Source organism: Ochotona princeps, chromosome 13 (genome assembly GCF_030435755.1).
Source record: "Ochotona princeps isolate mOchPri1 chromosome 13, mOchPri1.hap1, whole genome shotgun sequence".
NCBI lineage: Eukaryota > Metazoa > Chordata > Mammalia > Lagomorpha > Ochotonidae > Ochotona > Ochotona princeps.
The window spans coordinates 48,946,289-48,973,364 of record NC_080844.1 but is presented as its reverse complement, the minus strand read 5'-3'; the positions used below and the strand labels follow the sequence as shown (position 1 = coordinate 48,973,364).

The 27,076-nt window shown below is 40.0% G+C and overlaps 1 protein-coding gene and 1 pseudogene across 2 annotated transcripts in view; both read left to right on the top strand.

Moving 5' to 3' along the window:
* CFAP43 (cilia and flagella associated protein 43) overlaps positions 1–27,076 on the top strand; it is an 83,227-nt gene that overhangs the window by 3,600 nt on the left and 52,551 nt on the right. The window contains exons 3-8 of one of the 2 annotated variants that reach the window (XM_058671149.1): positions 1,532–1,628; positions 7,533–7,700; positions 10,802–10,952; positions 19,093–19,249; positions 22,427–22,494; positions 24,245–24,376. In XM_058671149.1, the coding sequence (XP_058527132.1) occupies positions 1,532–1,628; positions 7,533–7,700; positions 10,802–10,952; positions 19,093–19,249; positions 22,427–22,494; positions 24,245–24,376 (773 nt within the window). The remainder of the gene's footprint in view (positions 1–1,531; positions 1,629–7,532; positions 7,701–10,801; positions 10,953–19,092; positions 19,250–22,426; positions 22,495–24,244; positions 24,377–27,076) is intronic. The other variant, XM_058671150.1, reaches the window with a different exon arrangement.
* LOC105941529 (elongation factor 1-gamma-like) lies at positions 8,061–9,796 on the top strand (annotated as a pseudogene).

Sequence of the window (27,076 nt, the reverse complement as noted above, 5' to 3'; positions counted from 1 at the left end):
TCTGGTACAGGGAGCTCCAGGTTAGTGAGTGTTGAAAGAATCTGGGAACAGAATGTAGAGTATGGGACAGCTAAATTAAGGTGAAAACTCTCACCTGCATGTGATTATTGTCCAATGGTATGAAGAAACTCAGTATTTGAACAAAGATAGCACATTAGGTATTCGTATTTTATATATCAAAACATGTCAATTGAAAATAAGCATTCAGTGAACAAACCCATTTAAAAATAAAAGAAAATTTGAAATTTGACAGAACATGGAAATGATTTCAGGATGGGGAAGGACTTCTCACATAATGGAAAAAATTTAAAAGATTGGCAAATTTGATTACATACCATTCAAAACGTAGGAACATCAAAAATGCTTAGTGGCTGAAGTCCTCTCCTTACATGCATCGGGATCCCATATGGGTGCTAGTTCTAATCCCAGCAGCCCCACTTTCCATCCAGCTCCCCGCTTGTGGCCTAGGAAAGCAGTTGAGGACGGCCCAAAGCTTTGGGACCCTATACCCATGTGGGAGACCTGGATGAGGCTCCTGGCTCCTGGCTTCAGATCGGCTCAGCTCTGGCCACTGCAGTCACTTGGGGAGTGAATCATTGGATGGAAGATCTTTCTCTCTGTCCTCCTCTCTGTATATCTGACTTTGCAATAAAAATAAAATAAAAAATTTAAAAGAAAGGAGCACGCTCAGACAAAAGACAAAATCTCAAATGATCAAACACAGATTCATCTTATTGTTCATTTTGAAAAGTGTTGTCAAGCCAAGATCTACTTTTTTAAATCAAGGTTACACTTTTTAAAAATCACAATTGCTGAATTGAATAGTCAAATTGGTAGCACCCTTGTTTGCTGAAGGTGGGAGTATAAATTGATAAAGCCATTTCAGGAAATAAGTATTTACCCTATTTGACCCAGTAAACATGTTTCAAGATGTAGAAGTCAGTGCTAAGGAAATTGAGCAATCAGAAATATTGCTTAAGATTTCTGTGCAAAGAAATTATATCACAGACTCAAACTAGCAAAAGAGGGGCAACAACTTAAGCCCCAACAATATAAATGTAGCTAAATAAGTTGAAAGCATGCTATCAAGGAGGGTATTGATGCCAACATTAAATATCATGTTTGGAGAAATTAAAGAATAAGATGCTCAAAATAATGGGAGAAAAAGTAGTCTGTAAACACTATCTGAATTCCTTTTTAAAAGATGGGCAACATAGAATATTAAGTTCTAGTTAAAGAAAATTCACTTGTATGTATTTTTGCAAGTAAGCACACAGAAAAAAAAATACCAGAAAGAATTTTGCCAGATTTTGGCTCTTGATTTACTCTAGTGTCTATGAAAAATGAATTCTTCACTTTACTTTTAGCTAGCTTTCTGCTTATAGAGTTCAAAATCAGCCATTCTATCTTTTATTCTAATAACTAAATGATTTTAAATTAAGTAAGAATCACTAGAAAGGGTAAATAAACCATAAGAGCAAGTTAACCTGAACTGAATAATCAGGTCCTTGTAACGTGTTGTGTATTTTAGGCAATGTTCTCCTGGACTACACGTTGCTGTCGTTCAGTTACTGTGGCACCTACCTGGCCACTTATTCCTCACTCCCAGAATTTGAACTGGCTCTCTGGTAAGTGTCATCATCTTGCACAAAACCTTTTGCTGGGTTACATTTTAATCTTAGCCTTCTGGATTTTATCATAGGCGCTGTACATGAAAAAAAAAATTGCTTGAAACAAAAAAAAAAAAAATAGGAAGGCATAAAATCCCTGCTCAGAAGGCTTAATATAATTACTATGTTTGGGCATGAAATTTGTCAATCAGAAAGGAAACTATGAAAGTGAAATTAAGTATTCCCTTTATTTATTAACAGCTATGGCATTTCTAGGCAAAGAATACACTTGTAAGTACTTACAGTTTCAGATTTTCTTTAAAAAAAATGATTCCCTTGAGTTTGAAGATTTTCTCATCTTAAAATTATGATAGTCACTAATTAGAGCTGAATTTGAGGTAGTTTTTAAAAAGATAGCAAATAAGTTTTATGTTCAGAGAGTGGAACAGTATACTGTATTCGAGGGTTGTGCATGAACTAGCAGCAGGTAAGAAATTTGGCAGGTGTCTGTCAGGTCATTTCCTCTGGCCAACCTCAAGACTATATCAGCTTTCCATCCACACATGCTATAAACCACCTTGGAAGAAACTTGCCTACTTAAGAAATCTCATGAACATTTCAGAAATTCTTGAAGACATTCCTTATATTTACCACTTCCTATTAAGTGTAAACGTCTAGGTTCAGAGCCTTGCTTTTAGTTTATGTAAATTTTAAAAATTTTTATTGAGCTATAATTAACATAAAATGCTGATATATAAAGTATTGGATTTGATAAATATTGACCTATGTATGCACTCAGTGACACCATCACCATAATCAAAACCATACATAAATAAGCAAAAATCATTGCCGTGAAAAGTTCTTTGCGCCCCTGCACAACCTCCTTGCTGGCCCTTGTCCCATAAACCCTCCTCCCCTCCCAGAAAGCTACTGATATGGCTTCTGTCCCTCTAGATCAGTTTCCATTAGCTAGAATTCTATGCACAGGTAATCATATAATGCATGTGTTTTGCCCTGGTTTCTTTTATGAAGCATAATTATTTTTGAAATTCCCTTATGCTGCTGTGTACACCAATGATTATTCATTTCTACTTCATAGCGTAAATATATCACTTGATTATCTGCCCACCTGTTGGTGGAAGGGTTTGCTAGCTAGTGATGCTATGGCTTGAGCACTACAAAAACAGTGGGTGAAGCAACAGAAGTTATTATCTTATAGTCTGAAACGTGCAGCGTGTGGGAAGAGGAGACAGGTGCTTAAGTCCTGATGTGATAAAAGCAGAAGACTCCACTTATCTGAGTGCAACCTGTGAATACTAAGTTTCTTAGCATGAAGATCACACTACAAGTTACTTAAAACACTAATACTTGAATTACAAGAAAAAAAGTTTTATAGGAATTCATTGAGTACACAATGCCTAACATTGTGTATTACATGGTATTTATTTACATGAGTTAGAGGTTCCAAAATTATGCTTTGTATGCTAATTTCAGTACACAGAATGTATTTTATTTGGGACTTAAAATATTTTTTAAATTTAGAGAAAAAAATCCATCAGACCTTTCTTGAGCACAGGCAAACCTGGACACATTCCCCACATGGCAGTGCCCTGACCTGGTCATCGAGTGGCTGCTGCTCACCCACATGCCACAGTGATGCTTCCACTCCAGACAGGAGTAAACTAGAGTCCAAAGGCCAAATCTGACCCACTGCTTGTTTTTGCAAATCAATTATTATAACATAGTCATGCTTATTTACTTACTGTCTATGGCTGCTTTCCCTGTGTAACTGCAGGGTTTGATTCTGATAGATATCACATAAAGTCTGCAATACAACTAGCTCTTTCATAGAAATTTACCAACCCTGACCTAGGAATATGACATTTGGGACATTTTATCCATTTACGTGAACATCCTAACCCCTAAGGCATCAGAGTTGCTCATTGGGTTAATCCATTCAGTGAATTTTGTCTCCTGCTTACTGCCAAGTATAAAAGGTTCTTCGGCATTGTACAGCCTCATGAGGAAGGCTGAGGCTTCTGAAATGGGGTGTTTTGGTTGGCTGAGATGAGACTAAGACAGACTGTCTTCATATCCATGGGTACTTCTATGTAGAAATGTTAAGTTGGAAGGCAGAGATGGGGAGCAGGAAAAGACAGGCACTCTGTGGAGAGGAGATTCTCCTTGAGGCTCTGTATCTGCAGAGCAGCCCCAGGGCCCCTGAGTGAGTGGGAACCGAGCTGCTACAGAGACTCCCCTCCTGGACTCTGCCCCAGCACCTCAAGGTTTGGAACTCCTGGAGCAGCTCTTCAGCATCCTGTAAAAATGTACTTGGAAGTTAGTCCTGGAATGGAGATCACCAGCCTCAGGCTCATCCAAGTGGCTTTGCTAGCAGTGGGCCTGGACGAGGGAGAGCTGTGAGCTAAACAGGAAAGAGGATATAGCTGAGTGACAGCAGTTTGCCTGCAAGCCTCAGGGACGCAAACCCTCAGGACTCCCAGAAATAAAATTCAAGGAAAGTTCAAAAGAAGCAAACTTTCAGATACCTTGGTTTGACTCCTACAAGGGAATTTGTCCAAGGAGATTGTGTCTTCTGTTGTTCCAGACTGGCAGGCTCTGGACCATCGGAAGCCCATAAAAAGAGAATAAAATAAACTAATTGCGCTGTTATATCTTACCCTCTAGTTTTGTTAGGTGCATTTACTGTGATTTTCAATGGATAAATCCATTTAATCCCCTCAAAAAACTCATGAGACATGCACAGTGATCCTCATTTTTGAGAAGGAAACAAACTTAGGGAGGTTTGGTGTCAAAGTAAGATAGATGAGCACAAAGGGAACTTTCACATGACTGTCTCGCAATGGGACCGGGAAAGACAAAGCAAAGTACATTGGGGCCGCTGGAGCAAGCGCCACAGACAGGAGAACTCATAAGCAGCAGAACTTTGTTACTCACAGTTTTGGGCAGTGGAAGGTCCAAGATGGAGAAACGGACAGCTTTGACGTCTGGTGCCTCCATGTGTTGGAAGGCATGAGTTAGTTCTTAGAGGTCTCTTATTGGGGCACTAATCCTATTTATGCCTTCATGACCTCACTACCAAAGGGCCCCACTTCGTAATACCATCATCTTGGGGGAAGGGGCACATTTAGACCATAGCACTTTTAGGGGCCTTACAGATTATTGTTTTTAGCTCTTGTAGAACTATGATCTTCCTACCTTTTACTTATTGAATATTGTGGTTAGTAGGAAATTAAGCCTCTGACTATAAAGTAGCTTGAAATTATGTCTTTGCAAGTATTAAAGAAAAAGGGAAGGAAGAAACCGGTTTGAAAGTGGAGAGAGAAGTGTGGTTATCTTCTTAAAGCCATACCTATATAATATATAAAATCTGTTCTGTTTATATTAATAATAAAAAAGAAATACCAGCACAGTCGGGGGAGATATTGTGATGTAACAAATTAAACTGCTGCTTATGGTACCATTATCTTATATTAGAGCACTGGTTCAAATCCTAGCTGCTTCTTCCAGCTGATGTGCCTAAAAGCAGCAGAAATGGCCCAGGTATTTGGGTACCTGCTACTTGTGTGGGAGACCATGATGCACTCTTGGCTCCCAACCCTTATGGTCATTTAAGAAGTGAGCCCCCTCCCCCCTCTCTCTCAGTGTGTGTGTGTGTGTGTGTGTGTTTCTCTCTCTTGCTCTCACTCTTTCTCCCTTTTCTCGTTGCCTCCCTTCCTCCCTCCCTCCTTTCTCTCTCTCCCTCTCTCCCCCTTTGTATCACTCTGTGTTTCAAATAAATTAAACACACACATACACAAGAATTAAAAAAAGAAATAGCTAAATAAAAATTTAGATGTGGTGTAAGATGGGTTAGTTTTCTAGAAATCTTTTAAAACCACAACAGCTTAAAACTTCACTATTCTACTAGCAGTACACTTGGCGTCTTATCTGTTGTACAGTTAAATCATAACTAATAAAACTAAGCCTGCCCTTATTTTAGTGCTGTTGATAAATACACTGCAATCACAAAGTTATATTCCTCAAGAGTGTAAGGTTTACAGCGATATACAAAGTCCATCTGTTGTTCCAGGAAGCTTGCTGCAAAGTTCTTTCCAGGGATGTCAGTAATCAGGCTAACACAAGCTTTCTTTCAAGTTTGAGTATTTTTCTTCATGTAAGCTGCTTGCTTAAACTTGTATGGTTGGTGAATTGTGGGTGGGATTTAGATCTGGTAGGATTTATATCTGAAGGAATTGGGCAATTGTGTAGTCCTCTCCGAGCCAGGTCAGCGTAGGAACAGCTGGAGGCATGCCTACTCTAGTCGAGGGTGGAGTGGCAAAGCTTCCTGAGGAGGGGAAGTCATGCAAGGCCTGCCACAACAATGTTCTTCAATCTGGTGTCTTACACAGCAGAAAGTGACTGTCTCATGGTGCTGGAGACTCATATCATTATCTAAAGGATGAGTAAGAATCAGCCTTATGGAACACAGGGCCCATGGAATCCAGGTCGCACATTGGAAGATTGGCCTTAGGTAGAGGGAGTTTAAGAATGTTAATCCTTGAGCCCGGCACCATGGCCTAGCGGCTAAAGTCCTCACCTTGAACGCACCGGGATCCCATATGGGCACCAGTTCTTATCCTGGCAGCTCTACTTCCCTTCCAGCTCCCTGCCTGTGGCCTGGGAAAGCAGTCGAGGACAGCCCAAAGCCTTGGGACCCTGCACCCACATGGGAACCTGGAGGAAATTCCTGGCTCCTGACTTCAGATTGGCTCAGCACCGGCCGTTGCAGTCACTTGGGGAGTGAATCATTGCACAGAAGATATTCCTCTCTGTCTCTCCTCCTCTCTGTATATCTAACTTTCCAATGAAAATAAATAAAAATCTTAAAAAAAGAATGTTAATCTTGCAAGTCCTAACAAATGTATATGATGTAAGAAATTGAAGGGATTCTCAGCTGATAGCGTCTGTTTACTCCATTGCAATCAGGACCACTTACTTGAAAAGGATATGGGAGGGATAAAAGCTTCCAGAGAGTGGAAAATATTAAAAACTGGATGCTTTAGAGAAAAACAACCAGAGGAACTTGTGAGGATTAGAGACTGAATTGAGGGAATAGTGGAAGCAGGTTTTTGGTGTCATGATGGGCACAGTTCTGTGATGTCTGTTCCATTGTTTTCAGTCGCCCAGCCTTTCAGTGTGTCCAGGCAGGGCTGGAGGTTCTTGTTAGACATGGAGGCAGAAAGTCAATGGACCGAGAGAACCAGATATCAGCAAGAGAATAACTTTTGTGAGGGCCAGGTCACTTGTGGGGGTGGGAGGATGAGAGCAGGAGAAAGCCAAAAGAGAGCGTGAGCTTGGTACATATTAGTTCTGTTTTCCTGATTACAATCCTGAAGAAAGTGCTAGCTCCTTGTCTGAGGGCGTAGCTCATATTTATTTCCACCCCCATCCTTTCCTTTCAGCTAACAAAGAATTTTACTCATGGTTTGGGTCCAGGATATTCTCTTAAATGGGTAAATAACACAATCCTTTAAAATACAACCTTTTTTAAATTTTAAAACACAGTGAATTATCAGTCAGCATCTCTGGGTCTGTCATACCCAGCTCAATGTGCACTATTCCTTTGTAGTATTTCAGGATTTAGACACTACACTTGTTTTTGTTTGTTTGATTGGTTTTTTTAAGCAAATGTGATTATTTATCTTTCATTCTGGGTTTGCTGAGTTAAATGCAAATTGTAAACTGTTAAAATAGTCTTGGCATAACGCATAAGAAAATAATATTTTAAAAGGATATAGTTGTTTCATTTCTTAGCAGGGAATGGTACAACGAGAAGAGTAAGTATTTATAACTTGGACTTCAATGTCAGATGGTGTAAGTTATATTATAATTAATTTTCACACAGTGCTGTTCTCCCCTAAGGAACTGGGAATCGAATGTCATCTTGTGCAAAAGATCACAACCTGGAGTGGATGTGAGCCAGATGTCTTTCAATCCCATGAACTGGCATCAGCTTTGCCTGTCAAGTCCAAGTACAGTGACTGTGTGGACCATTGAAAGAAGTAATCAGGAACATTATTTCAAAGAAAAGTAGGACATTTTGTTACTGAATAAAAAAGTGCTGGTCTGTCTTTGCATTCATGTAATGTGAATGAGTCAATTCAAAGACCATTAGACCATTTAAAACTGAATTTATTTATTTAAAAGGCACATACATATGCATGTTTGCACATATAACTTATTGTAATTCATATATGTGTATATATATATATATATATATATATATATATATATATATATATATATAATTTTCTTAGATTTCAAGTGGATTCCGTATGAGTGGATTTCCCAGTGAGTTCTTATTGTTGTTAATGTGTCATGTCCTTTGAGAACTTTTTCTAATATAGTTTACCTTTTCAGATTTTGATTTATTCTTAACTATTTCCAAATATGCCTAATTGTATAAAAAAGACAATTAGGACTTTTAGCTTTTATAACTTTGATGCCCTACTGGAATTGCAACAATATAAGATTGTGAAATACAAAAGGTAAATTACAGTGCAAATTCAGCACATTTTTCACACAAAAGAGTAGGTGTATGGAATGGAGTCCTGGGAGTTGCTTGTTTAAACAGTACTGGGTCAAAGAGAAATTCTATGACAGATGCCCTGGTATTACTTGATGATAATGGCTGTGTGTATTGAGAGAGTTCACAGGCTCAAGAGCCACTGAATTCGCTATTTGCAGTATATTCTATGAAGGCAAAGACCAAGAGACATTGCACATGCATACTTTTGAAACTGCAGTTTTTGAAAAATTACCTTAAAATAAATGTAAGGTTGCTCCCTTTCTCTGAGGAATCCCACTATGGCAGCTGGGACCTGAAAATGGAGGGCCTTCAGGACCCTACTCAGTCCAGCAGGGCTCAGGGCCACATGGTCTCCACCCTACCCCACTTCCACTTTGGCCAGGGCAACCAGCCTCCTGAATTTCTCTGCAAATTCCCTGCCTGCAAGGTTCCAGAATTTAAAGGTGACGATGGCTTCTGTGTGTCTGAGAGCAACACCGTCACCTACATTGTGAGCAATGAGGCGCTTCAGGGAAGTAGTCCAGACTCAGCAACCCATGTGGTGCAGGAGAACTTTGCTGGTAGCACCGTAGTGCCCCAGCTAGTACTTGGATTTTCCCCACCTTGGGCATTATGCATCACAACAAACAGGTCACTGAGAATGCAATGGAGGTGGTAAGGTGCCCTCTGGTGCTGCTGGATGATTCCTTGAAGACAAAGACTTCTCTCATGGGCGTGAGTGACCTTGGCTGACATCACAGTTGTCTGCACCTTCTTGTGGCTCCATAAACAGGTTTTAGAGCCATCTTTCCACAAACCACTGGTTCCTCACCTGCATTATCCAGCCCATTTGGGGCTATCTTTTTTTAGGGAAGATAAAGCTGCATGAGAAGATGGCCCAGTCTGATACCAGAACATTTGCAGAGAGCCAGCTGAAAAAGAATAACCTATGGAAAGTAAAGGGCTCATGGGAAGAGAACCAGAAGCCCCAGGTTGAGTAGAAAGAGAAAAGGCAGCTGCCCCAGCTCCTGATGAAGAGATAGACAAATGTGAGCAGGCATTGGCTACTGAGCCCCAGGCCAAGGACCCCTTTGCTCACCTGCCCAAGAGTACCTTTTTGTTGGATGAATTTAAGCCCAAATACTTCAGTGAGGACACTGGAGCACTTGTCTGTGGCACTGTTGTATTTTTGGGAGCACTTTAATTAACAAGGGCAGCTGGTTCCTGTGTTATGCTGAGTTCCGTTTCCCTAAAGAGTTCATGCAGAGCTTCATGAGTTGCAACCTCATCAACTGGAATGTTCCAGTAGTTGGATAAGCTGAGGAAGAATGCCTTTGCCAGTGTCAACCTCTTTGGAGCCAACAACAGCAGCCCCGTTTCTGGAGTCTGGGTCTTCCAAGGCTGAGAGCTTGTCTTTCTGCTGAGTCGATTGGCAGGTGGACTACGAGGGGTATATGTGGAGGAAATTAGATCTGAGCAGTGAGGAAACCCAGACACTGGTTCAAGAGTATTTTGCCTGGGATGGAAGGCCTTCCAGCAGGTAGGCAAAACCTTCAATCAGAGCGAAGTGAATACCCTTTGCTGTCACCAAGCTGCCTGCACCTGCCCTTCAGGGTGATGAGGGTCATTAAAGGAAACTAAACACGGAAAAAAAGCAGAAATGAAAAGTTGGTAAATGAAGATTTCAAAATAGAGAACCCTGAAATTGGCATTTCTTTCCACCCAGTACTCTTGATGTCTCAATTTTGCTTTCAGAAGAACCCAGCAAATACCAAACACATTCTCTAGTCTGACATGACAGTATTCTCTCTTTAAATCAAGGGGATGATGTCTTTATCAGATTCTTGTCAGATCAAGTGGCCATATATCATACTGCTTTTTCTCTTCCTTTGACTACTATACTTGAGTTCTAAGAGTTGAGTTATAATTTTTCAATATGCAAAATAAGTAGGAGGAAAAAAATTATTTGATTTTGTCCATAAGGCAGACAGGATTAAAAAACACCTAAGCCTTACACTGAGGAGTGGGAGCTGTCTTCGTGCGGCTTTCTTGTTTGTTTTTCAGTCATTTGTCTTATATTTATCATTCATTAGGCATAACCAAGTAATGTGGGATTTAATACAAAGGGCCACAAATTTTCCAGATTTATATTTGTATCTAGATTATGATTATATGTGGAAAATTTTAAAATGGCCCACAGCATGTTTTATTTGAAGTGGTTGCCAACTTTTAAAATCTGAGAAACTTCTCCCATATATTTAGACAACAGTGTTTTGAAGACAAAAGTTTTAAGTCAACAACCCTTTGGGCTGGAACTGGGTGGCGCCTGCCACTTTTTCGTTTGCCAGAATCCCCAACAATATGCCTGGACCCATTAACATTCAAATGTATACTTTTTGCTTCAGATAATAACTTTGAAAAATTATTATCTCTGTTACCAATTTACAAATGTGAATAATTTGCCCTCTTAAGGCAGAGTACGCATTTTTAAATTTATCCTCAGATTTGCTTTTAGAAGTTCTGTGTTTTCCCCACTTCACTTGCCACCAACATGGAGTGGTTGTATCAGTAATTAGTTTCTGTTGATCTGATTTTTCCAGTGTCCCTTTTTTATCCTCCACAGATCGGTAAAGCTACCTCTAGAAGATGGTTCATTTTTCGATGAAACAGATGTGGTTTTCCCCTCAACTGTGCCCAAGGATCCCATCTATGGGCCAGTGCTGCCACTGTCAGCCATTGCCGGACTGGTCGATGAAGAAGCACAAACATTCAGGGTAATTACTCTCGCCATTGGCCTAATGGTTGAGGTCTAGCGTGTGCGTTCTCATTTGATTGTGATGGCTGTCCCCTGAGCCATGAAGGAGAGAGGCTGTCATCTTGGATTTTATTATAGATCAGTCTTGGGAACAGCAAAGACCAGAAGCTATGGCATTTTGAATCTAGGTGACAGGGGAAAGGAAAGATGGCACCTCACCACTGAAAGTGAGGGACAGGGAAGACATCCTGGCAAGATGCTGGGTGGAGCTGACACGAGTAAAGGGAGGGGAGGGCTTATGGCATGGGTGTTGACAGCATTTACACAGCACAGAGGGAGCAGCAGGAGGGTGTATGAGGAACTAGGAAAGAAGGGGTGTGAAGGGAGAGGAGAGAGCCAGGGAAAAGGCTGAGAGCCAAAAGGCAAGAGGAGAACAGAGTCAGAGAAGACAAAACCTTGAGAGTGGGAGAAAGCCCAAGAGAGAGGAACAAAGCCAGAGTAAACAGTAGCCGGAAGTTTCAAGAAGGAGTTTGTCATTCATCCACTCGACCTTGGTCAAGGTCCTTCAACATAGAGGCTCCATTTTAGGCCGTGGGGAATCAGATGATGGCAAGTCAAGCACAATCCCGTTAGAGTTCATGTTCTTGTTAGGGAGAGATTATTTTCCTAGAACAAATGGGGGCCAGGGAGAGCATTCACATTTGTATGACTTGCTGTTCAAGGAAGACACCTGAGGTTGAGAGTTGAGGAATGGTGGTATTGTCACAAGCAGAAAGAGCATTTTGGGTGGAGAAAATCGTATGTGCCAAGACCAGACCCTTGGGGGAAGAGAAAACTTAAATGTTTTAGGAACTGGGAAAGGACCCTCAGAGCTGAACCATGATAAATGAGGGGGCACGAGGTGCAAGGGGATGTTCAGCAGAGAGATAGGGAACTGAGAGGAGCACACACAAGGCTGCTGGAGCTTCTGTCTTCTGAGCCTCCAGGGCCTGGGTTATGCTGACTCTCATGTTGAACTCTAAGCAGAGAATAAAGGAGGCAGAGGTCCCCAAAAAGGTTTTGACCATTGCAAAGAATTAAGTCATAAACATTCAAAATAATTCAGTATGAGGATTCTTTTCTTTGTTACAAGAAATCTCAATGGAGGTGCTCCGGACACTACCAGGGATGCCTATATCCCAAATGAGGTGCCTGGATTTGAGACCCAGCTCTGTCTGGTTCTGCTTTCCTGCTGATGCAGACCCTAGGTGGCTAGAGTGTCAGCCACGTGGAAGTTCTGGCGGCTGGAGTGTCAGCCACGTGGAAGTTCTGGCTCATGTTCCCAGCACCTGGCTATAGCCTGGGGAAGCCTTAGCTATTATGCACATTTGGAGAGTGTACAAATGATTGGGAGCTCTCTGTTTTTCCCTTTGTGCCTTTCAAATCAATAACTTTGTGAGAAGCTTATCTGTGGCAAGTAAGAAAAAGGGGTGGCATACCCTTAGTGTTTCTTGTAATGAATGGCAGTGTTGTCCTTTTAAGTTATGAAAAAAGGACTGATTTTTTTTTTTTTTATGACATAGAGCCTCAGTTTTGGAAATATAGACACACACAGCCAAGGTGGGGTAACAAGAACAAATAGGTCAGTCATCACGATTTACAACTTGAAAGACTTTCTGTCTTCAATATTTGATGCCTAGAACCCCTAAACTGCTACTATCTCAACTCTTTTTAAAAAGTCTTGTATTGAATTTCTTTACGAGTTCCCATCTTCCACATGTTAAACCTACATAATGAAACCTGACATAAAACAAAAATTCAGCTGTCATCTCTGTCATTTGGAAAAATGCACTGATATGCCTCCTGTAAAGACTTATATGTGAAGCTACAATTTAGAAAATGCTCAAAATTTAAAAATATGTTTGTGTCCTAGAACTTTTGTTGTCTGTGCTCTAACCTTTATCTGAAAATAGAAATATTTTATAGTTAGACATTTCTAAATCAGATAGGGAACATTAACACATTCGTAGTCTTTTGCACTTAAGTTAAAAATTAATTTTCCCAGTAGTTCACATTTCATGTTATAGCAAAATAAAGTGAGGAAAATTGGATATTAGTTAATGTATGCATAACAAGTCAAAGTGCAACCAAAAATAGATCTCGAATTTCTTGATTCCATTGCTTCCTTTAAATATCATCTTTTTAAAAGACTTATGTATCATGCCTATGTTGTGACATAGTACACTAAACCTCTGTCTGCCATGCCAGCATCTCATATAGGTGCTGATTTAAGTGAGTTCTGAGTGCTACACTTCCAATCCAGCTCCCTGCTAATGCCCCTAAGAAAGCAGCTGAAGATGGCCTAAGTGCCAGGGTCCATGTATCCACATGGGAGACCCAGATGAGGCTACTGGCTTCTGTCTATGCCTGGCCTAGCCCTGGCCATTTGGGCCATTGGGTAGTGACCCAGCAGATACTAGAATCAATCAATCTCTCTCTCTCTCTCTCTCTCTCTCTCTCTCTCTCTCTCTCTCTCTCTCTCTCTTTCTTTCTTCCTCCTTCCCTCCCTCCCCCCGTGTATGTCTCCTCCTAACTCTTCCTTTCAAATAAATAATAAATAACTTAAAAAAGAAAGACTTATTTGAAAAGCAGAGTTCATAGAGCACAAAAGAGACACAGAGAAAGAGAGAGGTCTTCTATCTTCTGGTTCTTTCCCCAAGATGACCACAACATTCGGGGCTGGGCCAAACCAAAGTCAGGAACCTGGAACTTCAGCTGGGTCTCCCATAGAGCTGCAGGAGCCCAAGCACTGGGCCATCTTCTGCTGCTTTCCAGACACCTTAGCAAAGAACCAGCTTAGAATGGGCCAGTTGGACTTAAATCGGCATGTATGTGGGATGCAGACATTAGAGGTGGTGGTTTTACTTGGTTTGCCACAATGCTGGTCACCAAATACCATTTCTCATGACTTGGGTACCAATTGCAAATCAATAATCACCCAGTGTATGTAAAAGTCCTAAAATTTTACAACTATGGCCTTTAACAAAATTATAAACATGTGACAGTCTCATAATCCTTCTTGTAGCTAATGCTGAAAGGCAAATTAATGGCCTTCTCATAGGCCTCAGTCACATTGTACAGCTCACTTAGGGCACTGAAAATGTAAATGGTTAGATCAATGGAAAAATCAACGGCAGATATTATCTGAGCAGAAACTGAATTCAAGATAATGAATTTGAACTCTAAAGTCCCATTTCCTTTTTCTATCCATTTTTCCCTTTTAAACAAAAGTTGCCAAATAGAAATTTATTTAATAAATTCTAGTATTCCAAGACATTTAAATATTTCTATTTTTCTGTTCTTCCAAAATTTATTTATTTTACTTGAAAGGCAGAGTTACAGAGAGATAGAGAACATGAGTGCTTCCATTTGCTGGTTCACTTCCCAAATGGCTGCAACAGCCAGGGTCGTTCCAGGCTGAAGCCAGGAACCAGGAGATTCATCTGGGTCTCCCACATGGGTGGTGGGACCCAAACACTCAGGTCATCTGATGTTTTCCAAGTGCATTAGCAGGAAACTGGAACAGCTGAGACTTGAACCTGTTCCTGGGACATGAACCAACATTAGCAGGTAGGTAGTGATTCAACCAGCTATGCTTCAGCACTGGCTGCATTAAATTAGATTTTGGGGCCCGGTGCAGTAGCCTAGCGTCTAAGCCTTCACCTTTCAAGTGTCAGGATCCCATATGGGTGTCAGTTCTAATCCTGGCTGCTCCATTTTCCATCCAGCTCTCTGCTTGTGGCCTGGAAAAACAGTAGAGGATGGCCCAAGGCCTTGTGACCCTGCTCCTGCATGGGAGACCCTGAGGAAACTCCTGGCTCCTGGCTTCGCTCAGATTGGCTGAACTCTGGCTGTTGCAGCCACTTGGGTAGTGAACCAGTAGATAGAAGATCTTTCTCTCTATAAATATTTCCAAGAAAAATAAATAAATCTTTAAAAAAAAATAGGTTCTAGGACCTGGCACGATAGTGTAGTGGTTAAAGTCTTTGCCTTGCACTCCTGGGATCCCATATGGGCACCGGTTCTAATCCCGGCAGCCCCACTTCCCATCCAGCTTCCTGCTTGTGGCCTGGGAAAGTAGTTGATGACATTCCAAAGCCATGGGACCCTTTACCTGCATGGGAAACCCGGAAGAAGCTCCTGGCTCCTGGCTTCAGATTGGCTTAGCTCCAGCCATTGTGGCCGCTTAGGGAGTGAATCATTGGACGGAGGATCTTCCTCTCTGTCTCTCCTCCTCTCTGTATATCTGACTTTCCAATAAAAATAAATAAATAAATCTTTAAAAAAAAATAGGTTCTGGTTCTTCATGCTTAGTCTTCAGGTAATCAAAATGATTTCTCTCATTCTAGAGATTGAAAAAGGACGTGATATTTTGACAAATACGTATTTTAATGTTTATTATTAACAAATGCTTTAATTTTGGTGTCTTTTAAAACTTAGGGTTGTCAGAATTAATTTTTTTCTTTCTGCTCATACAATCCATGTAGTGTCACATTCATTTTTAAATAGTCCTAAGCATAGTTAGCAATTAAAGGAATTAATAGAATGACAAGTCAAGGCCTATGGTAAAGGAGTAAAAGTCGCAAAAATACTAATTTAACATTCCAACTTCAGAAAATTCCAAATTTTATCCCTCACATTCTGTTTCAAACACACAGATTATTACCGTAGGATTCAGATGGTTTTGTTTTGAGCCTGTCACCGTATCAGATCAGAGTCTGTCTTTTTGTGGTGTAAAGTATAAGATTAGGCAATATCAGAACAACTCAAGAAATGTCAAGTAATGGTGATTCAGCAAATAACTCTTACCCCAGTGACTCAGGTCTTGGTCAGACAGCACTGAAAAAATATTCATTGGCAGCAGTTCAATCCTCTTGTGTGGTTTTCCTTTTTTTCAAAGATTACTGAGTGACTGGATAGTTTTTCAAATATTTATTTTCAAGTTATCCAAGATCATTAGGGCATGTCAAGATCAACCATACAACTAAAGTCCATTTGGCCTTAAAAAAATATCATGATGAATGTTCGTATACCCGATTTCCACCTTAGCCATTTTCTGTCTGTCCAAATGGTAATTTCTCTGATTTCTCTCTGTCCACCTCCTTCTCTCCATCAAGAACACATCCTTTTTTCCTTGAAACTCGTAAATTGTTGAAACACCCCTGTACGGCAACATACCATGCTTTCTGATTCTAATATCTGTTGATACTGCTGCTTCCCTCAATAGGTGATTAACCTATTGAAAAGAGGAATCCCTTAAGACTTGCCACAATGCCTTGTTTATAAATCCTCACCCAATAAATTTGTTGAAATAGTAATCATGCAAAAAATGTAGCAGTTGAGAATCTAGTAGAATTAAAATACTTCAGCAGTGCCGCCTTTGCACTGCTAAATCCTTGAACCCACAAGCATTTCAAAAGTTAAAAGGGGAAATGAGTTTTTAACAGAAAGTTGAGGAGTATGCATTAAGAGTTTTGAATAGGAAAAGTAGCTATGCAAGTTCATGATGTTCCCTAAACAAGACACCTATTTTTTACAGTACTTTTCAACATATAATATCATGTGTATTGAACTTACCCTATGTGTACCATCAGTTTCCCCTTAACATAATATAGGTTCTGTGAGCACAGGCATGTTATGGTCTGTTTTGTTCACTGATACCTCCTTAGGCCTAGAACAATGCCTGGAATGTAGTGAGTGTCCCATAACTGTAAGATGAATAAATGCCAGAGTAGAAGAAGAATGAAATAAACATGGAGCTCTTAAGAGATATTAATTCCTTAATTAATATTGCTGTTGATTTTGCCAGTTGTTTATTAAAAGTGTCTTCTGTCTCTGGGTATAAGAATACCTAAGAAAATAAGGATGTTATGTTGGAGCAAGTGAAGTCCTAAATCACATAACATAACAAAAAATTTGAATGGTACTAAACATTATATTCTCAAAAAAGAGATATGGTTATCCATCAACATTTTGGAGGGGGGGAAGGTCCCAAGACCTCCTTCAGAAACCTAAATCTTTAGAAACTCAAGTCCCTTATTTGCATATAACCTGTGCACATCTGCCAGATACATCCGATCATCTCTAGAATACCTAAAATACTTAACTGTATTGTTTAGGAAACAATGATGAGAAAACCTGCAAGGTACAATATGGATAGAATTTAAAATAGATATTTTTTCCAAGCTACACTTAAATTCATGGGAGCAGAACCCATAGAGATGCAGGCTAAAAGGAAAGTATATGTAAAAGTAAAGGAATCTGTGTGGCTAGTTCATATAGAAAGGGACAGAATCTTATATTATGATTTCCTGGCCTCAGGATCTTCAAGCTCCAGTGGCTATCACAGCTTCACCTCTAGGAAGGACAGACAAGTAGCTGAAGCTGACAAGGAGACCTGGTCTGTACTGACTAAAGGGAACAACTCCTGCCTGTTGGACAATGCTGATGTATTAATGTCTAGGGCAGAAATCAACAAACTGTGGCCTGCCTTTTATGATTCATGCTTAAAAATGGTGTCTGGGGGCCAGCATTGTGGCATTGCAATCCTGACACCCTATAAGGAAATTGGTTCAAGTTCTGGCTGCTCCACCTCTGATCCATGCCCCTGCTAATGCACCAGGGAAAGCAGTAAAGGGTGACCCAAGTCCTTGTGCCTCAGCACCCACATCAGAGACCTGGATGTGCATCCCAACTCCCAGCTCCTGGCTTTGGTTGGCCCAGCCCTTGGCCATTGTGGCCATTTGGGGAGTGAACCAGCCAATGGAGAATCTCTATATCACGTTCTCTCTCTTTCAAATAAATAAAACAAATCTTAAGAAAAAGAGAATTGTTTCTTGGTTTTTTTAAAAAAAGAAAGGTTTATTTTACTTGGAAGGGTAAACAGAGAGAGGAGGACAGAAGGAGAAAGAGATCTTCCATCAGCTGATTCACTTTCACAAATGGCTGAGCCAGTTTGAAGCTGGTAGCTAGGTGGTTCTTCCAGGTCTCCCATGTGAGTTCAGGGCCTCAAGGCCATGGAACATTCTCTTCTGCTTTCCCACTGCACAAGCAGGGAGCTGGATGGGAAGTGGAGCAGCCGGGACTAGAATCAGACCCATATGGGATACTGGCACCACAGTTAGATGATTAACCTGTGTGTCACAGCACCAGCCCCCATTTCTAGATTTTTTTAAAAAAGGATGACACAGAGCTAAGCGGTCCACAAAATCTGAATTATTCACTATCTTATCCTTTATAGGAAAGAAATTTTATTTAGACCATTGTTCCAAATTGGTTTTAGTCCCCAAAATCAAACATTTCTTCTAGGTAGGTCCCCCTCACAGATTTTGTGCATTTTTCCTCCCATGCGGTCAGAGCCACACAGGATGTCTTGTGAACCACATTGAAGTGGTCACAAGCATCAAGCACAAGGTCCACTTATCACACTCCTTGATCATCAATGAAGCAGAGGTGCAGGACAACCTCTGCACTGCCAAGCAAAGCCAGGGAAGAGATCTGCTGATGTTAGTGTCTCTCTAACTAAAAAACAACTTTCTTAAAGTCAAAACACAAGAAAGTCCACTAAGAAACAGTTTAGAAGTTATTATTCAAAACTTCCATGAGAAACTCTGATTATATAATTTTGAAGGTATTGGCAAGAAAATTTTATGTTTTCTCAATAAATTAAAATGTAGAGAGAGAAAGAAAGGGTGAAACATCACTTAACTCTCGGTCAATGGCAAGACCAGTTTCTATCTCTAAGACATGCAAGTTTTTTTTTTTTAAGAACTTATTTGTTTATTTGAAAGGCAGATTTACAGAGAGAGAGAGCCAGACAATGAGGTATCTCCCATCTGCCGTTTCACTCCCTAAATGGCCTCAATGGTCAGAATGTGGCCAGGTTGAATCCAGGAGCCAGGAGCTTCTTCCAGGTCTGCCACTGGATGCAGGAATTCAGGTACTTGGGCCATCCTCTGCTGCTTTCCTAGGCACATCAGCAGAGAGCTGAATTGAGAAGTATATCAGGGATTCAAAGTGGCCTTTAGATGGGATGGCACCTGCTGGCTTTTATCTGCTATGTCACAGTGCTGGCCCCATACAAATTTCCTTAACACAAAATTTTTATTCTTTATCTGCAGCCAAAAGATGATCTGTATCCTTTGCTTCACCCAACTGTTCATTGCTGGACTCCAACAAGTGATCTGTATGTTGGCTGTGAAGAGGGCCATCTTTTGATGGTTAACGGAGATACCCTGAAGGTGACTGTGCTTAATAAGATGGAAGAAGAGCCATTGGGTGAGTAACTGCTCCTCTTCATATTCCCGGAAGTATAGAAATGGGCGTAGGTTTTACAGACACTTGAAAGGGATGTTTTACACTGTTTTTCTCTTTCTCAGAAATACCCCCAATTCCTTCTCTCTTATGCTCTAGTTAGTTATTAAGTCCTATGGATACCTCTTACAACTACTGTTAATTGAATTTTGTATGTACATTTTATATAATTTACATGTTATATATAGTTCACAATACAGCATTCTAAGGCACCACATTGTTATATCCATCATACAGATGATCCTAAGAACATGCCCAAAATCCTAAGAAACTGTGCAAATGACACCTGAACCCAAGGAATAAGAACTGAGAGTCCAAGTTCTTAGCTACAATCCTGCATATCATTTCCTAGATGTTTCCCATCCTGTAGAAACACATTTAGCCAATCATGTCTTTCCTGTACTCCACTCTTGTTAACCCTGTATGCTATGAGGACCATCTCTTTTAAAGTCAACTGTTGTCTTAAAAATTACCTTTGTGTGCTTTGTTAGAATTTTTAAGAGAGCCTGTTCTTCCTTGAATGTAGTGTGTTTCTTCTTGATCTCATCACCTATAGACAGGGTTTGACCTGGGTCCCAGGAGGCGATGTTCATCTACTGAGGGCTGGGTGTAGATCATCTGAGGAGGGAACCTCACCACAGAAAGCTCCCCAAACCTTTTCATTTCAACTGCTTTTGTTCCCCTTTGATTTAGGTAACAACCTTTGGGCTGATTTCCCTGGCCATAATCTACATCTGACCCAAACCAGGCAGTGTTTCCCTGCCCAACATTTTTTTCTGAAGTCTCTGCTCAACATGTGATTGAAGGACTGTGCTGCCTTTTTTTCCACAGCTCTGTAATCTAGTCCTACCTGCTCCATTAACATCTCCCTCTGCTCCCCAGAATCAGTTTCTGATCTGAGCAGGCCTTTCCTTGCATCATTTCACAGGCTTACGTTCTACCTCATTCGCTGACACTGTTCCACTCTGAATCTTGAAATGCCTAGTTCAGATTCATCCCCTCTACCAACTTTCCCTCAACTAAAATGCCCGATTTCTGTTCCTTCTCCTCTTTGTTGATTCACAGTTCACTAATAAATCCGAGGTTATCGGTTGACCTTTACTACCCAACCCCACCTTTACCTTAAACAACCTTCCTAGTGTACTCCACCTTCTGGTCCAGTATCAAGATGTTTTTGACTAACTCCAAAGAACATACTTTTTCTGGCCTATCTTGCCAATTTCTCCTTGTCCCACTTGAATCTTTCAAAAAAAATTTTTTTTTATATTCCCATGCTCTCTACAAATTCTGTCAGCTTGAACCCTTGGAACATGTATACATTGAGACTGGGTTGCTATGAGGTGACAGTTCCTCATCCCTAGGTACTGGAACGTGTGAAAAGTCATGAGAGGTTTCCCCCTTTGTCTCTCTCCTTCCCCCAGGAACAACAAGAAGAAATAGCAAATTTGGAAGCAGTAAGTTCACCCAATTTCCTCTAAACATTGATTCTTCCTATCCTGATCAACCATGCAATCATTGTTAAAAAATAAAATTAAAAAAAAATTCTGTCAGCTTGAACTTCAGTTACAGTTGCCTGGAATGCCCTTATCTTCTTGGTGCAATTATCCTCCTTTGTGGACTCATCCAAGTTTCCAAATTTCAGGCAAAACCCAGGGTCCCCTTTATCAGAGTCTTAGTCTGTGCTGTTAGGATGGCCTACAATGTGTGGGTCTTTCCCACTAATCATCGGCTCTTTGTACTCAGGAATTGTATCTGACTCATTCTTTGGTTGTGTGGTCTGATCCCAGGTAATCCTCTAGAATAAACTGGCACCTGTATGAGTTTGCAGAATGAGCTACAAAGCAGTATTTTTCACATTCAAACTTGTATGTCTTTTAAAACTTAAACCAGATATAGTCTTACATTGTTCACTGCTTTATTTCTACATGCTGATTCTGCAGATTTTCATGGCATACTGTAGATGCTTTCAGTGTGCACTTTAGCCTTCTATAATGTGGAAGATGAAGCAAGATGGCTTTGAAATTGCAAAGATTTAAATATGTCATCTTATAATTTCTATCCTCAGGGAACTTTGATTTTACTAAGGAAGATAGGAGACAAATTATTGTATCTAGCGAGATTAAGATGATTTCATTAGAGGGACTCTGCTTCAAGAGGTACTTTGGGGATTCAGATGAAGAAAGCCGTCCAGGTTAAGTCATTTTGAAGGTTGCATTGGAATTGGCCCTGGAAGGACATGCTCACAGGCAAAAACATGGATGGGTAGAAATTTTGGCAATGGTATCAGCACAGGTAAGAGTACATGAAGAAGGTGGAGAAGCAAGTAGCCGTCCAGTTTGGATCATTAATTGTCCCCAAAGAGTGCTGGAAAATGAAGGGAAATCAGTGTCTGACCTTTTATCTCCGACTAAAGGCATTCTTACTTCCCTCAGCTGAAAGTGAGCAGACATCAAAACTTCAGAGTGAGAGTGCACTCCGATGGAAATTTCCCTGTAGTGAGCTAATGTAGCTATGTTCAGGAAGTGAAGATTCTAGAAGTGGGTGGCTGTAAACAGTAAACTTCTAGACAGAAGTGCTCTCAGCATTTGGACAAGAGAAGAGGGCTGGAGGATGAAGATCTCCGAGGAAAGGACAGTATGTGATTTGGCATCTGAGAAAATGTCAGGCACAGGATGTGCAGCAGACAGTCGGCTGGAGCCTTTTTGCCTTGTCGGCTTTGTAGTTTGTTCATATAAACAGGAAGTAGACTTTTGATATTTCATGCCCCCCAGGCAATATTTTTTAAATAACAAGTGTTCTGTAAGAGTATTTATTGTTTAGATGTACTTCATATAGTGTTACCAATTTAAATATATCAAATGGACAGACCTTAAGTATACAACTCGATTATTATAATAGTATTGCTTTTCGAGTTGTTTCCCAGCCTCTGGAAATCTATGACAATGCTTCACTAAAATGCAAAGTATACTTATTATATATTATATGCTTCTGTAATGTTAGTTACATAAATATGATGACACAGAACTTAAAAGCAGCTTGCATGATTTCCACTAGTAAGCATGACTAAGCAGCTTTTACTAGTCATAGTTACATTGCACTTTTAATTATGTGTCACTGGCTTTTGTTTTTCTTTCCCAAAAGATGGAAGAAATCTTATCAGTCCAGTCACCATGGTATATCAGAAGGAGGGCGTGTTTGCTTCTGGAATTGTAATGTATTTTTTTTCTTCAAAATTAATTGCTTTCAAAGAAAAAAAAACACGATTTCCATTTGCTGTCATTTAATATTATGAGCTGTATTTTGGGATGTCAGTTTCTGTCATATTATAATTTTGAATGACTTTTTGTTTGGATGCTATTATAGTTTTTTATTATGAAGAATTCAAAATGAATGCAAAAGCAGAGGGAACTGTACAATGAACTGCTGTGTGCCTGTCTTATTGCAAATAAGCAAAAATGAAATTTACAAGTCTATTGCCCTCTCCCAATTCAAAAAGCACACACATAATATCTGTAATTCAATTCTATACTCATTTTTGCAGTGAATATATTAGGTTGTCTGGAACCTTTTGCGTAAGCTTCAGTATAGACTCTGGTTTGTATCCAATTAGCTCACATGTCTCACATTAACATTGCCGATACTTACATTGAAATTAGTACTCATAGCTTTCGTTTCCTTGGTGCTTATTTTGTGCCATGCACCAGGCTAAATGTTGAACTTGTGTTATTTTCTTACTATTCCTCAACTCAACTTTACCAAGCAGAAACTGTTGATACCTTCTTGTGTAGATGAAGGAACCTAGTCTTACAAGACTTCACCAGTGAGTAAGTGGAGGAACTAGATTTGCACCCAGAGGCTCCAAATTCCAAAGACTTTGTTCTCCTTTATTAGAACATGCAACCTCATGAAACATGAAAACGTATCACATCACGTGTTTGCTTTTCCAGGCTGTTGTTATCAGTGTAATCAGTGTTAAAGTTTAAAATTGATCTACTAAAACCTCAGGTCTAGTCATAGCTGCCCTGGGTCCACTGTTGGCTTTGTCTGTTCCATTGTTACAGATCATATCTCCAGGACCTGGAGGGTGGCTAAACAATGTTATCAGGGTGAGAGGTAGGGTTCCACCATGGAGAATCCATTTGGACGTTAGGGACCTACATCAGTTCCAGACCCCTTCCTGCAACTTTGCAGTGAAATATCCTCATCTGCCACCTACGTTTAATGCCTTTGTGGCCTTTAATGATTCTTGTTCTCTTTGAGGCCACCCTCACGTTTATGTTAACATTGGAGGAATGGTAGCATTTCCCTGTTGAGGGTTGGAAAATGATGATGAGCTTGAGAAAGCACCTTGTATAGCTCACCACCACCAGTTCCCATGCATTTGAATCAGGCCATCTCACAAATGCTGGCTTTTAGTTTAATGGGGTCTAATCTAGAAAATGATGAATACATTTCCCAGAACCCCCTTACTATTGTAAAAATAACTCAGTTGCTCTTGAAAATATTTAAATTAGCCAAAACCTGTGCACTACCAGTCAACCACCTCATTCTTAATTGACACCTGCCTTATTCTAGTACTGTGTGAGGATACGTAGGAAATAAAAGACACTCCTACCTACCCATGGATAATTTGGGCAGATAAGAAATGCACATAATGATGGCTAAAGAACTTACACTAGGGCCAGTGTCCTTTGAAGTAAGCAGACACAAATCACAAAAACTTCCTTATTTGCTGTACTTTCTGTGAAGAATTTGGTGAAAAATATGTACTAGAGAAGCTAAAAAATACCAGTTTGGTTAAAAATTGCCCAAATAAAGCCTAGATTGTATTATACACTACAAAAGCGTAGAAGATGTCAGATGACAGTCCGTACGCCTTAGCTCGTCTGATGAGAAAAGCACACTGTTCATTGACCGAGTCTGATGATCTGGCGGTATCCCATTGTTCTTGCTCTCTAGGATGGCTTTGTGTATTCGCTTATTATTAAAGATTCAAATTACAGAATTGAGAATTTTCTTGAGATTGAGGAGCCTGTGGGCCATTTGATGTTTTCTCCTAGTTACAAAATGTTGCTGATTCAAACAGACAAGGTATGCTAGATGATAGTTTCTTAATATGCAATTTTCACATAATATTAATATCTTCAATACTTGTGAGGAATGAAGGACCAAATATCCTGCATTATGATTACCTGCTAGTCAGAACCCTTGTAAATGTAAAAAACAACAAAAAAAAATCATTTGAAAGACCTAAATAAGGCAGAAATTGATGTTGATTTTTGTGCCTATAACTGAGGAACAAGGAGAGAACCCGAATCTAAGTGCGAATGATGCTACTAGGATTTGTTTTCTCGCAGCTCTTTCTCCTCTGTTCCCTCCATTTCCATACACACTCTCACCTTGTAGTATAAAGCAAACCTCTTGTAGTTTCATATTGTGTTTTTATCCTCTTGATGGTCCTTCTAGAAAACCATCACCTAGGGCCTGGTGGCGTGGCCTAAAAGCTAAAGTCCTCGCCTTGAACGCCCCGGGATCCCATATGGGCGCCGGTTCTAATCTGGCAGCTCCACTTCCCATCCAGCTCCCTGCTTGTGGCCTGGGAAAGCAGTCGAGGACGGCCCAAGGCTTTGGGACCCTGCACCCGCGTGGGAGACCCGGAAGAGGTTCCTTGTTCCCAGCTTCAGATCGGCGCGCACCGGCCGTTGCAGCTCACTTGGGGAGTGAATCATCAGAGGGAAGATCTTCCTCTCTGTCTCTCCTCCGCTCTGTATATCTGACTTTGTAATAAACTGAATAAATCTTTAAAAAAAAAAAAAGAAAGAAAACCATCACCTAGAAAAAAAAAGTCTCAGAATCTAGATTTATTGGATAAAGTTGGGTCACCTGTATACTTCAAGATCAGGTGGTGTGGCCAGGGAAATTCAAAGCTCTGATTGGCCAGGCCTATCTCATATCCCTACCCTTGGACCTTGAGTGTGATCAGCCCGCCAAAATGGAACTGAGATGGGACATGGGTGGTTCTGTAAGGAAAACACAGATTCTGTAAGAGAGGAAGGGAGGGGAATCAGTATAGAATGAAAGCAAACACCTACCTCAATGATACTGTTAGGAAGGCTCCTTATTAGGAGACTAATCCTCAAAGATCAGGATTATTAGTTGTTTGTATTGTTAGGCAACCATTTCAGTCATATTACAAAGTTTAATGATGTTCTGACTGTGTAAAACAGCAAAAACAATGTAAAGTTGGGTTTTTAAAATACTGAATTAAAATTCCAAGACAACAGCAATGTGCATTGGAGGGAAGAAAGTATAAATGGGAAATGTTCCAAGGTTCTCAAGTTATCCAAAATTAGAGTAAAATTCTAAGTAACTTTACGTTGAGAAACTAATATGTATGTAGCAAATTTTAAGGTAGCCACTAAAAGAATGAAAACAGGAGAACTATAGAAGGGAAAGTTAAATGTTAAAGAAATCAATTCAAGACAAAGTAAGGAAAGAAAGAAAATGAGATAGTAAAAAATCTAAGTTAAAATTGTATGTTTTAACTACATTATTTTTTGTACTGAAATAAAATCAAATAAATTATCTAGTTAATTGGCAAATGTTGCCATACTATATTTTTAAAAAATTTGTGTGTTACAAGGGACACATCTAAAATGTAAAGTTAAAAAAAATGAAGTAAAATAAAATGTAATGTTGTAACAAGGCTGAAAGTAAAAAGAGGAAAAAAAGATGTAAAAACATAAACCAAAAGAAAACCAGTGAAGATACAATGATTTTAGACAAAACAGATTTTAAGGTAAAACTCTTTATTGAAGATAGGTGAACTTATTTCAGAATAACGAAAGACTAAAATCACCACAACTATATAACATTTAAAATATTTATGTACCTAATAACATCACCACAAATATAAAAAAACAAAACATGAAAGAATGGTAAGGAGAAACATGACATTATGGGATATTTTAATATAGTTCTCTTGTTTGTGATCTATTAGCCACATACTAACCAAAGTGAGCAAAGCATTTCTCACGATTACTTGGAGCCCTGTAGTAACTTCCCGTGTCTTTTAAGGAAAAGCTCAAATCCTGACTGTGCTCTAAAAGGCCTTTCCTGATGTGAGCTCCACTCCCCACCTTGGCCATATTTCTCACTATCCTTGTCACCTTTTTGCCCTACTTCAGCCCCACTGCCCCACCCCCTGCTGTTTTCTGTCTCAGAGTCTGTACTCTGACTTTCCATCTGGAATGTTAAAGAATACACATGGGTCTTTTCCTCATTTCCTTCAAGTCTTCTCTCTCAAATTACCTTCTCACTCAAGTCCTTGGATACTTGATTTAAACTTTTACCTTTTCATTCTGACACATGATTTATTCCTTCCCTGCCTTACTTGTTAGGCTTTTGGGGTGTATTATTTATCTTCTGAATCCTCCAAAGGAATGTAAATGCCAGGAGGATGGGGGATTTTTGTCTGTTTTGTCCTATGATGTAGCTCCAGCCTTGGGGAGGGGGGCAGTAACTGGCACAGTGAATCTACTCAGTATTTCTTGAAGAGATAAACAGAATATAAAATTAGTGAACATATGTCAAATTTTAAACTCTAGAACAAAGTGTTGGGATGCAACTCAAGTGTACTTGAAGAACTTGTGTTCAGTTGAAAGCAGACTCTATTGCTGGTTAAATAACAATATTATAGTTACTTAGCAGAGACATAAATTACAGGATTTTGTTGAGAGGTGAATTTGGGTGTTAAGAATGATAAGTTCAAAAATGATAGTTTCAGTCACA